The following is a 12,702-nucleotide window of genomic DNA, read 5'->3' on the forward strand; positions in this document are numbered from 1 at the left end:
TTATAGCCACAGTTACAGATGTTGCTGGTTACTAAAAACATGTGTGTCAGGTTACTAAAAACATGTGTGTCAGGTTACTAAAAACATGTGTGTCAGTCGTCATTTAACAATTGTCATTTACAACAATTGTCATCACACAACACAGTGTCATTTACAAATTATAGCCACAGTTACAGATGTTGCTGGTTACTAAAAACATGTGTGTCAGGTTACTAAAAACATGTGTGTCAGTCGTCATTTAACAATTGTCATTTACAACAATTGTCATCACACAACACAGTGTCATTTACAAATTATAGCCACAGTTACAGATGTTGCTGGTTAGAGCAAGCGCATTTGAAAACAAAACACCAGTATTGCTAAGACTTTGAGGAATAAATGCATAAATACATGGTGTAACGTTGTGGAAGTGTTCAAAAAGATAGGTGAGATGTCCATGTTAAAAAGCCCGATCATTTTGCGTTTTGGGGATAAATTTTTGGTCAGACCAGTTGGAGCATTTGGATAGATTACATCTATGGCAGAATGTACTATAGCCCTGCGGCAGCGATCCGCGGGCTATAGTACTACTAGGCCTACTACTACTAGAGCTACGTCGGCTCGGACTAAGTCTGCTTGTGAGTGAGCGACAGTCACATCATTCCCAGATTAAGAGCAAAAACCGCCACATGCCCTTAAAATAATTATGCACGCTGCTTGACAGGCATGTAAAGTACTTACTTCTTGTTCATTTATACCATCAGATACTGTGTCACTACCTTGATCACTCCGACTTTTTTGGGGACACAAACTTGACTCGAAATTTGTGTCCATTATTTTTGATCTGCGCGCCACCTTCCGTTAACATTGTCAACGTAGAACTTATAGAATATATTGTAATAACGCAAGACTTCGCGTGCATGTGAGCATGAATTCACAAAACGTGGGATATTTTTTTATATAATTAATAATTATTTATTTGGTTTTTATTGCTATTTAATTGTCACAAACATGTTAGATAAGTGTTAGATGACGTCATGTAAACTTTTCCAAAACGTGTTACCATTGGTCAGTTTTTTCAATAGCACGTTCCCAGTTCACATTCATGCTGCCGGAACCTTATGCTGAATGGAGAAGGAGTCGAAATCAGTTCTAGGAATCAGGTTCGCTGGAAAATAGATATTTTTCATAGTACGACGCCATCATTGCAAGTTATTTGTGATTGGAAGGTATGTTTCAAGGAAAGATGAGCTTATCTGCAAAGATTTATTGTATAAGCATAACAACAACATAGAAAATAAATTATAAGACATTCCCACCTACGGCTCTATTTCAAGTAAAAACAATCACATATGAAATGATAATGGAAAACGTGACGGTGATATTTCGCGGTAGTTTATCCACTGTTCAGGCCGGTTGCGTTCGTTCAATAATCAATATAATATATCCTCTAATCAAGTCCTTACTTGTAACTTAGTTGTAAATATTAAATAATTAAGCTTCGTCCAATATTAATTATACTCTAATATTGTACTCTAAGTACTCTAAGTACAAACGCGGGCAGTGTCAAAATTTGGCTTATATTATAATTATAATTAATAATAAGTTGGAGATTTGAGACCACAACCACAAGGTAAAACTTAGAATAGAAATTAGAAGCTAGTGACACTGACAGTGATGACGTAGGAATTCGGTTGTGAAGTTATTATTATCCTTCCCTTCGTACCCTTCGTAAAATAATGTTTACCAAGCAAAGCCTTTAATCTATATAGGAAGGCCCATCATCGAAATGGTGAGCACCCCTAGTAGTAGTACAAAGGAGATGAAGACGAGAAGTGGAAGAACAGTGAAGGTAAAGACCTTTGATGAAGATTCCACCTCCACAAAACCGCGAGAGAACGCCACGAAAACCCCCGTGGCAAAGCCGACAAAGGCGATCAGCGGAGGAGTTGCCCGCGGCAACCAAAAAGCAGGCAATGACATGATGGAAGTGGCTGATCCTCCCCAACTGGAGAGTCCTGTCAGAAAGAGGGGACGACCAAGGAAGCATCCCCTACAGCCTGCTCCTTCCCCACTGGCGCAGAAGACCACAGTGGTTTCCCCACCTGGGCGCCAGGTGGCATCGAGAAAGGGGCCAAGGAGAAGCCCCAGAATGGCTTCCTCTTGGGGGGAAGCTGAGACCGCATCCCAGAAAAGGTCGGCAAATCAGAAGACTATGCGCAAACAGCCAAAAACAAAGATAAAGCGTTTGGACCTGGAGGAAAAAGCCGCAGGGAAAGATGCAGAGGAGAAGTCAGAGAAATCAGGTCAGTATATATATATATATATATATATATATATATATAATATATATATATGTGATTTTGTATCGAATTCTTCCTTTTACCGGTACTGAAAAAAAAAAATTTAAAAGCTACCATAAAAAGTACAGAGATCATTATATATTTAGTTGTTTTTAATATTTTTTCTATTAATATAAATCATATAATCGCATTTAATTATTTTGAAAAAATGAGATATATTCATTATTTTAAATATCTTTAATATTTTTTTAAAGTTGCTAGTTTTCATTTTTAACATACAGATGGCACATCCAGTGAGGATGAGGAACAGACACTGCTTCAGTATAACGAACCCGAACCAGCCGACAAGGACAGTGAGAGTGATAACGATAATCAATCTTCTTTAAAAACTGAAACAGAAGCCACTGACAAGAAGCAACAGGTAATTAGAGCTGTTCGAAAAGTTTCTCGCACCTTTCTAATATGTTTATACATTTAAATCGAAATAACACTCGTTTCATGTCAATGTAAATGTCATGTCAAATGTCATGTAATTTCGATGTGTGTCCCGAATTGCCTGAGTTTTCCATTGCTGAAAACTGCTGGGCCCGCTAGCTCGTAACCTAATGGATCCAATTACCAGCAATTTCCGAGCATTCCCTCTTACAACTGGCAGCACTGTTACACTTGTTCCTTGTCTTTTTTCTGCTTTAAAAACGCCCGGGAAACTCATCTAATCGCTAAGTGTCTCGCCATGCCAGCCAGGTCGTGAGTTGCAATGGGGACACCTCCTCCATACGTGCTCGTAGGTTATCGAGACGACGTGATAAATTCCGAGGATCGACGCTCGTAACGTCATTTCTGCACGCGCATGACAGGTCGATGAGTCGCTGCCCGAGTCTGCCTCGCCGCGACCCAAGAAGGTTGTGATCCCGCGAGGTCTTCCCGCCGGAACCACTCTCCTTGTACCGCAGGGCGACACGGACAGTCCGACCATCCTCATCCCAGCCGGCATGGAGCCCGGCTCCACGTTGATAATGCCCGGGCACGACACTCGTGGTCGCCACGGCGACGAGAAGGGAAACGTTCTTCCCAGCGGCGCAGTGGACGTGGACGCTGCCAATGAAGGGAATGAGACTACAGGTATCGTAGTCGAGTGAAGTCGTCCCTCCCATCTCACTTTCCTCGATGCACATTGCTTGAGCGACTAATCTATTTGTAACTGCTCCGTGCATGTTTATGTTGTGTTTTAGGTGAAGTAGGTTATGACTGACACAATAGCTCAGATATTTTTACGCCCGTTTTGATACGTGAATGCTGTGTACGTGTTGGCACGATTCATCTGGGCACATGTAATACAGTAAAAGATTGTTGCTCTGAAGCTGCTGTGAATGCTTGTCTTTAAACCTCGGTAATAGCTGGAAAAAGAATAACATGCTCTACCCGATCACGTAATTGAATTTAGGGAATATATCAAGGAAATTAGTGAACACTTCCCGGTAAACCTAAGTGAGAGCAATTTTTTTTAAATTTAACATTGTTTTTTTTTCACCAGCTTGCGAGGGTGAATCTTTAGTCCGCTTCTTGCAGGTATCTCCATGGAAACCGTGTCCGCTTCATTGAGTTCCGCCGGCAACGCCTCCATCCTGCTGCCTCAACTCAATCAGTTGAAGCCCTCCGGGGGTTACTTTGTGCTAAACAAGGATGGGAAGGTGACCTACCGCAAGCCGCCGCAGGAGGGGAAGTCCGAGCGCCCGCTGCTGCCGAAGGAAGGCTTCCTCATTCCGCAGCCTTGGGGCAACGTCATGAGCGGGCCGGACGAGATCGAGAAGGAGAAGGAGAAGGAGCGCAGGCGGCGCGACGAGAAGCGGCGCACTCTGGCGGAGACGGGCGGCGTCAGGCCCGAGTCGAAGTACCTGCGCAAGAAGCGCATCATGGAGGAGGAGATGGTCGCGCGCGGCCAGCAGATCGTCCGCAAGAAGCGCGGACGCCCGCGCAAGTACTTCCCCGCCGCCGCCGACACCAACGCAGACGAACCTGAGCCTGCCCCCGCGGCGGCGGCGCCCCCTGCCAGCGCGCCGCTCTCCCCGCCGGGTAGCGACGTCGCGGCGGCCGGACCGGCAACAGCGAGCGGCGTCCGGAACGCACGCGGCGGCGCCGGCACCGCGGGGGCGAAGACGGCCGTGACCCGCGAGCCGACCTCCGACCCTGAGGTCGCGCGGCCGATCACCGCCGCCGCCGACGCCGTGACAAAGTCCGGAGAGGAGTCGGGGCGAGCGGTCGGCCAGACGCGCAGTCGCCGCTACGTGACGTCGCCGACCGGCCACCTCACGTCATGCGTGTGCGAGCGCTGCCCGCCGGCCGGCGACGACCTCACGACGAAGGTCGCACCGGCATGGAAGGTCGCCACGGGGGGGAAGCCCGACAGCGATCCCCCCCCTCCTCCTCCTCCTCCTCCTCCTCCCGCGGCGGGGCAGGAGGGGGCGACAGCGAGCCCGCCGGCGTACGGGAACAACGCGTTCTGCCTCGTGCCGGCGGCGGGGAGCCACGCGACGGGCGTCGGCATCACGCCGATTTACGTCGCGCCGGACAGCGGGCTGAAGCCGCCGTTGTCGCTGCCGACGATGATGATGATCGTGCCGTCGAAGGAGGGCGAGGGAAAGCAGCTGTGCTACATGGTCGCCGGCGTGAAGAAACCGCAGCCGGGCAAGCAGACGGAGGCGACAAAGACGGCAGCGGCGGCAAACCAAGGTGAGCACGCCGACCGAGATGCAAATCGGGGTTAGAAATTTACGGTTGCGCACAAATGTTTACGTGCATTTTCGTTTTCTTAAATCTGAATTATTTTCAGCCTTTTCAGGCTCGAGTAAAAAAATATTGACTATTTATAATTATGTAATTAACTATGCTAGCTAATACGTTCTGGTAAAGTTATAATAATACTTGTAAAAATCTTTTCGCATGACAGATCACGAGCAAAAGACACAAGTCTCGGCTGGAATTCAAAAGCAGAATGCAAGCAGCTCTAAAGTTCAGTCAGAAAGAGAACTTACAACGCCATCTAGTGGGGAAACCCAGCAGGAAGGGAGTGAGATAAGTGAGGAGACGGGCGTTAAACAGCTCCCGAGAACACATCCGACGTACAAGGAAACTAAAGATGCCGAAGCAAAGACAGCAGACGCATTTGCGTCTGGTAAAGAGCAGGTCCGGAAGGAAATCAAGCAGCAATCGATCATGACAGCCGATGGAAAATGTCTGGTGGCAGTGAGCTCAGATAATGCCCCGTCCGGCCTACCTGTTTTCAAGGTATGTACCACCTGACAAGTTTCCCGAATCGGACTTGGTATGGTTAGACTGGTGGGCTAAGTGGACGGTTTGGTATGACGGGTAACCTTTCGCAGTATTTGTCGGTCATGTGCAAGGTCCCTGTGTTAATCTTATTAATGACAAAAGTCCAATCAAATGCCACAACCAAATCCAAAACTGTGAAAACGATTTCAATGGCACTGAAAACATTGATGAATAAGAATAAAAAATATTTCAGAAAAAGAAAAACGCGATCTTATATTATTTTTGTGAAAATGTATTACAATCTTTTGCAGTGTGGCAAATACATCATCAGTATTTAACCACATTAAAAATATGATCATGAGATACATCTGATATCTTTACAATCCTAATGATATTTTTTTTATTAATATCAAGAAGAGCATCAACATATATATATATATAAACTTATGTGTAGATATGTACGTGATTGATAAGATATGACTAATTAGGAATTGAAAATCACGTGAAAGCCTAAATACCGTTTCTTCCTCCAACAGTATGTCGCACAACAAGTGAACGCACCACAGTCCCACATCGCGCAGCAGCGTCGCGCTTTGCCGGCGCCCTCTGCGTTGACGCCGCGCAAGCCTGCGGAGAGACGGCCGGACTTCAAGCAGCTGCTGGAGGCGGCGTTGGACGAGGCGTCGAAGCAGAATAAGATACAGGCGCGGGCGACGCGCCGTGCCGCCGCGCCATCCACCGACGCTGTCCCTGTTGCCGCCACCGCTGCTGCCCAACAGGAGCCTGCCGAGAAAGTAAGCCTCTCTGCACTGTACCCGTATTCGTATCTACGACGATATTTGGAGAGCATTTATTATAACGATGATTATTGGTGAACTATTAGCGATTATTGGTGAACAAAACTACATTCGCCCTATTGCATTCCCTCGTTTTTTTTTGGTAACTGATACGTTCAGTATGTTAGTATGTCCGTAAATCCATGTAGGTTCATACAATTTGACAATGAAGACGAAATTCGGAGAGTGAGTTTGAAACTTGTGGAAAATTTTGCTATTCAATCCTGATAATATATGTAACATATATATGAGTGTGATACATACACACACAGACACACACACATGCACACATACATACAGCCTATCTAATCGTACGAAATTGCACCGCCGAATTCACGTGTGGACGCGACACGAAGGCCGAGGTCGTGCTAAGGTCACCTTCTCGCGCAGCTCGCAGCGACACGCGGCGACAGCAACGAACCGGTCGTCATGGTGATCGAACGCGGCGACGGCGGCGGCGACCCTGGCGACGTCACGGACTCAGACGGCATCTCGCTGCTGTCGCGCGTCGCCGCCTCCGCCGCCAAGGACCCCGCGTCGAGGGACAACCTCTACATCTTGATGCCGTCGCCAGAGGGCGCCAGCGCCGCGCAGGAGGCGGCGTGGATGAAGATCCTGGAGAGCGGCGGCTCGCAGAAGGCCAGGTCCTCACGCAACTGGACCGCGCTGCAACAGGTAAGAGCGGGCTAACGCCGCCGCTAAGGGGCGCCACCGCTATGGGGGCGCCTCCCTAAAAACGCGGTCGGCTCGCGGCGCTCTTTCGCGACCGTGAAAGAGGGGGCGCCACGCTTAATGCGCTCAGAGCATCATCGGCGGCGACCACGGGGGCGTTACCCCTGCATAACCATGGCGACCGCATCCTTGCAGGACCCGATGATGATCCCGGAGTACTTTGAGGAGGTGATCGACTACCTGGACGACCACTACCCGTCGCTGAGCTACAAGACGGGCGAGACGAGCGGCAACGAGTTCTACCTGGAGATCACGCGCCACCTCACCGACGTGCCGCTGGACAAGGGCGGGCCGCTGCACGCCGCGCGCGTCGTCGCCTTCGCAGACGGCACCGCGAGGTTCCAGGTGCTCTGCCAGACAGGTGCACATTATGAGACGCTCTCCCGGGAGTTGAGGGGGTTGTTTGGGTTGGTCTTCATTTCACACGTGTTTCTCGCACCGACCGTTACTTAGCACACCAAACTAGCGCACACCAACTGAGCAACTCACCCCCAGCAGCTAACGAGTGTTTTTCCCGGAGCAGGAAAGTCGACGAAGATCCTGGCTCCCAGCATGGTCGAGGGTAAGACGGTCGCACTGGACCACGAGAAGTTTGAGGAGATTCTGCAGTACCTGGACGACCGCTACGTGATGTGTTTCGGCATCGAGGTCGAGCGATTCGACGAGATGTTTCCTGACGCAGACGTGAGTACATCATTCGTGCGTAGTCTCTACCGACGGAGTCCCCCCTCCCCGGCCATCGCTCATCAGGAAGTATAGCCCCCCTATAGTGGGAACGTAGGGGTAGTGCCTCAAGTTTTCTGCTTTATAAATGTCAAATTCTGCTTTCTTCTGCTTTACAAATCTCTACTGCGCACACCGCGCGGACCCGGCACCGTATTTATCGATCGCAAGCGGCCAGCGTAGAAAATCGCGGGATCGCGAGCGAAATACGCTGCCGTGAGACGTGCGCCGGCCCCCTATAGTGGGAACGTAGGGGCTACACTGGTAAAGCTAATCGGTGCAACACTATCGGCGTAACCCCTGTATTGAGGTGATAACCAGTGATGGGGGTTTCTTCAGGCAAATGCGGTATACACGTTGCATGGCATGTTTTCCAACGTAGGCGTGAGTACATCATCGGTGCGTAGTCTCTACTGGCATAGCCCCCCCCCCACCACCACCATCGCTCCCGCTACGGGAAGTGCAGCCCCCCTGTAGCGGGAACGTAGGGGCTACACTGGTATAACTAATCGGTGCAATACTAATGCATGTGATCCCCGTACTGAGATGTTACTCACTGATTTTTTAGGCAAACCCGGCATACACATTGCAGGGCACGTAGAATCTAGGAGGGAGGGGTGGGGGCAGTTGCTTCCCTAAAGTTTAACAAAAACGAAGAAATATGCCTTATTGATACCCCTAAGATTACTGTGATAAATAATAGGCCAAATTGTCACCTTAGCTTAATATTATCCTGCATGCAGCTATTTCTTGAAAAGGTAAAAGAAGTACTTCCTTTTTATTACTCGGGACATATTTTCAAGAATATTGTAAATTTTTTCCTTTAAGGAAATTTGACAAAGCTCTACATTGTGTATTGATGACATAATATCATGCATGTCTTGTTCTCCATGTGTTCGATTTTGTCGACAGCACAATGTGAAAAGTAAAAACTACATGGTGGAATCGTTTCCATTCGTTCGGGTGATGTCGATGAAGTGTGAGATTTGGTACAAGATGCCAAAGAATGCAACCTCGCTGGATAGAGCGACACTCAGTCTTAACATGTGCAAGAACTGCACACAGGTAAACCATGCCATTTCTTGTTGCCATGATAGGATTCTAATGTAATAGTTATGACATGATTATGGAGTATATTAAAAGTAGCCTTATAAATGTAGATAACCCTAAAATAACCCTGTCATAATTAATATAACAAAATTAACTCTTTCACTTAATCTAATAATGTGCAGTTTCTTTCTTGAAAACTGTAAAAACAACAATCCCTCGCAACTACTACATTAGGTATCCACCTAGGCAACTGCTCATCCATCAGTTCGGTTATATTTATAAATGTAATAATAAGTATAATTGTTATAATAATAGCAAAAAACAACTGCAAAACTCAATATTCAAAGACATTGACTGCCCTAAACAGACTTTGACTGCCGCACCTACATTGCAGCTCTACTACTCCCCCAACGCGAAGCAGAAGAGGGGCGCCGGTCTAGCCGAGCCGCGGCGTGCGCGGGCGCGGACGAGCCGACCCCGGGACGACGTCTCGCTGACGCGCGACGAGCTCGCGGTGAGATTCAGATGCGACGCCCTCTTGCGGCAGCTGCGCGCCGAGCAGCTCAAGTTTGCGACAATCAGCAAGCTGCTGAACAGCGGCGGGCCAGAGGGCAGCACCGTAGTGTTTATCAACGACGACGGCGACGTCGCCGAGACGATCGTGCTCAACGAGGGCGCCACCGAAGAGAATTTTGACGGCGACGGTGGCGCCCTTGCTGACAGTGGCGCCCTCGCTGACGGTGATGCCCTCGTCAATGGCGGAGCTCTCAGTGACGGTGGCGCCCTCGTCGATAGTGGCGCCATCAGTGGCACCCACGAGTTTTTGGAGGATGAGCAGAAGAACGAGGAGGAGGGAGCGATAGAGGAGCCCTGCTACAATGCTTACGACAACGAGGCTGTGGTAGGGGGCGCCGGCGTTAAGGAAAACGCGCAGGAGCATGTCGAGGGTAACAACAGGTATTTGGGCGTGGTCGTGAGTGACACCGGGGTTGTGCCATCTGTGGGGCACGTGGCGACGCATGGTGAGGATGTGGACGTGCTGGGTCAACTCTGTGAAGAGGTCATCGGAAACGACGAGCAGGCAATGGATGTCCAACAGGAAGTCGAGTTTCAGAGTGCCGCCTAGTGGGAGTCGGCAAAGGTCTTTTTGTACTTCGTTTTTTTTTAAATTGTGCCATTTGAAGAATTCGATTTTGAAGAATAGATTATTGTATAGTTATAGTTTTGTGTTTTAAGTAGGTGCATTGTAAATACTAATGCAAGCACTATTGCTCAAATGAGTCGTTTGTTGTTGTTGTGTTCAGCGTGATGCAATATATGAGATATATTGTCAGCATCTTGTACATTGCTATTGGTCTAATGTGAAGGGAATATGTTCATAGTATACAGGCCATTAAGCAATTAGGGGTCCTTTGTCAGAAACGCTATGAATAGTTATGACATCATAAGTGTAAACTTTTAATGTGAAGTGTTGATGCAAAAGTTATGATTAATTTTGTTAGACGCATGATGTTGTAACTATTTATTATGTCTCTGTCAATGGGTCCCAGCTCTTGAAGTTGTATAGATAATGTCTGTTGATTCCATATAATTACATTTTCGATGTATAGAGGTTTAATAATGTCAAAATATTAGACGCCATGTTACAGCAGAAATGAGAAAATTGCCTATATTGCCTTTTGAAAGGCTTATTAGCTTTTGTGTTTTTCTATATTTTGTCCACTATATTGGAAATACGTGAATATTGCTTGCACGATGCCATGTTTATGTTATGCCTACTTAGTAGCGGAAGTTAGTGAGGGAATCTTTATATATGTGTGACTGATTCCATATTATCTTGCAGTTGATCGAAATATTTGCATTGCAGGAGTTTTTAAAGTAAACTGTTTTACAAACCTGATCAGAATATATTTTCTTATTTCTCATTTGTATTATTATTTTTGAAAAAAAATCTCCATATAGGTAACTCTTGCGTGTTTGGTTGACATGTTTTTTGAAGAGCGTGAGAATTAGTGACACATTTTATTTGTAAAACATCTACATGTGTTTCTTTTAATAAATATGGAATAAATATTTGGAATAGCGTGACCATCCACCAACAACATTATTAGGGAGCGGGAGCATTGGGCAGTGGTGTCGCACTGCTAGCGCTGTATCTACGGGGAGCTGGCGTTAGCTTGTGGTGGGTATAGATAGACATAATACCTAGGCTAGCTACCTGACTATGTTCTCAGTGCGTGGATACAATGTCCTCGAAACTCGAAAATCTTCGGTGATCTTATTCTACGCACAGAGCTTTTCAGGTATTAGGCTAATATGCGAAACGTGCATTCATGCTTAGTGTGTGTGTGCGTGTGTGTGTGGTTGGTTATGTAAGTGATTTGTGAAAAAAATTTATTACATAACTTGATGCAATACAAAAGCTTTAGTTTCAGTATTATTCGAATTGGTTATTATTGTTGGATTGCTTGTAGGTAAGGGTTTCGTAGCGCTTCAATGTATGGGTTAACTCTCGTCTGATGGAGGTCTTATGGTGCCTGTGTGTCTGGCTGGCTCCAACCAATCAAAGAGCAACGTGCAGCAATCAAGATCTATGGCTTATATCAAAGAAAGAAAATGTAAAAAATACACACATTTTCACACTCACCGACGGCTCTAACATAATCAAGGCTAAATATTCACTATTAACTACATGAAAGGTAAAGTATACAAGACAAGGTAGAAGACATTAGTCGACCCACAGCCTATCTATTCTCATTAACGCTACAAAATAACATTACCTAATTGAAAAGTACAAAATCTATAGCCTTTGGAACTCACAGGCAAGCGCAGACTCGATACACTCCGAGGTCACCGCATCCCATCACACTCACAGCGCCACAAACTCATCCCATTAAAACATCCTGAAACAAAATTTCAAACCTGCTTACAAGACATCCATATAAACCTAGATTGCTTATTCACTTACCCATAACATGACTTGAGTAAAATTACGTAATTATGGAAGTTACCCGTACATAAGAAATTCAAATACACTGTACGCACCACAAAAAAAGACACAAATAGGGAGTAAAGAAGTCAATTAATTGAGCAAAATCACCACATCATAACAGCCATAATCATTATGCAACAAAGAAAAATTCGCAGTTAGTGACTTATCTGCAGATTATAGAATAATAATTTTATAACCAATAAATACACACTTTGTACCTGAGGCATAAACCTGGGACGATTTAGCTTTATATTCTCTATCTAGTCGATGCCCCTGCGAATTTTTGGCATTCTTATAGTGTGGCCATTCTTCTGAATACCAAATCACTTCAGCACTAGTCATAACATAATACTCACAATGGCAGCAACGAAACGCAATAGAAATCACGAATGCCACACACAGCCATATTCCCTCATAAACGCTTGTGCAAACAATTGCCATCACCCTAAACCGGGGTACCTGGAAATAAACTCCTAGAACACATCAAACGAAACCAAAATAAAGAGATAGTTCCACTCCCGCCGAATGAACCCCTCCACACAATACACCTTACCTCTTAACTAAATAGTTACAGCACCCGAAATTAACGCCGTATGAACGGCCAACACAATACATACCGCTCCCAAAAATCAATGCTTATCAAATCATCTCTAGGCACAGCGTATGATACTGCCCAACAAGTAGCGATGCCAAGGGGCTATCCTTCGGTCCCATCACATCTCTAATCAATCGCATTATAGAGGACATTAGTACATGTATTCAGACTGAAACACTACCACCTAATCATCAGTGGCTAATTAGTCCTGGATTCCACTCA

General features: G+C 46.3%; 1 protein-coding gene across 1 annotated transcript; it reads left to right on the plus strand.

The window, feature by feature from the left end:
- Window positions 1-1,101: 1,101 nt before the first annotated feature.
- On the plus strand, window positions 1,102-10,019 carry LOC106805021. The gene is made up of 12 exons (XM_014806490.1): window positions 1,102-1,208; window positions 1,752-2,285; window positions 2,564-2,703; window positions 3,140-3,404; window positions 3,852-5,012; window positions 5,230-5,567; window positions 6,089-6,346; window positions 6,779-7,063; window positions 7,256-7,481; window positions 7,644-7,804; window positions 8,756-8,908; window positions 9,288-10,019. Exons 2-12 carry the CDS (start codon window positions 1,769-1,771, stop codon window positions 10,017-10,019), a joined length of 4,236 nt encoding a protein of 1,411 aa, XP_014661976.1. The 5' UTR covers window positions 1,102-1,208; window positions 1,752-1,768.
- The last annotated feature ends 2,683 nt before the right edge of the window (window positions 10,020-12,702 follow it).

This window comes from Priapulus caudatus, unplaced genomic scaffold (assembly GCF_000485595.1).
Source record: "Priapulus caudatus unplaced genomic scaffold, Priapulus_caudatus-5.0.1 Scaffold97, whole genome shotgun sequence".
Lineage (NCBI taxonomy): Eukaryota > Metazoa > Priapulida > Priapulimorpha > Priapulimorphida > Priapulidae > Priapulus > Priapulus caudatus.

What these genes read in the sequence shown, in the direction of transcription:
- LOC106805021 (XM_014806490.1), top strand. Translation starts at nt 1,769, where the DNA reads ATGGTGAGCACCCCTAGTAGTAGTACAAAGGAGATGAAGACGAGAAGT. An exon ending in GGCAGCGGCGGCAAACCAAG is followed by an intron (nt 5,013 to 5,229) that starts GTGAGCACGCCG and finishes TTCGCATGACAG; the next exon opens with ATCACGAGCAAAAGACACAA. An exon ending in TGTGCAAGAACTGCACACAG is followed by an intron (nt 8,909 to 9,287) that starts GTAAACCATGCC and finishes CCTACATTGCAG; the next exon opens with CTCTACTACTCCCCCAACGC.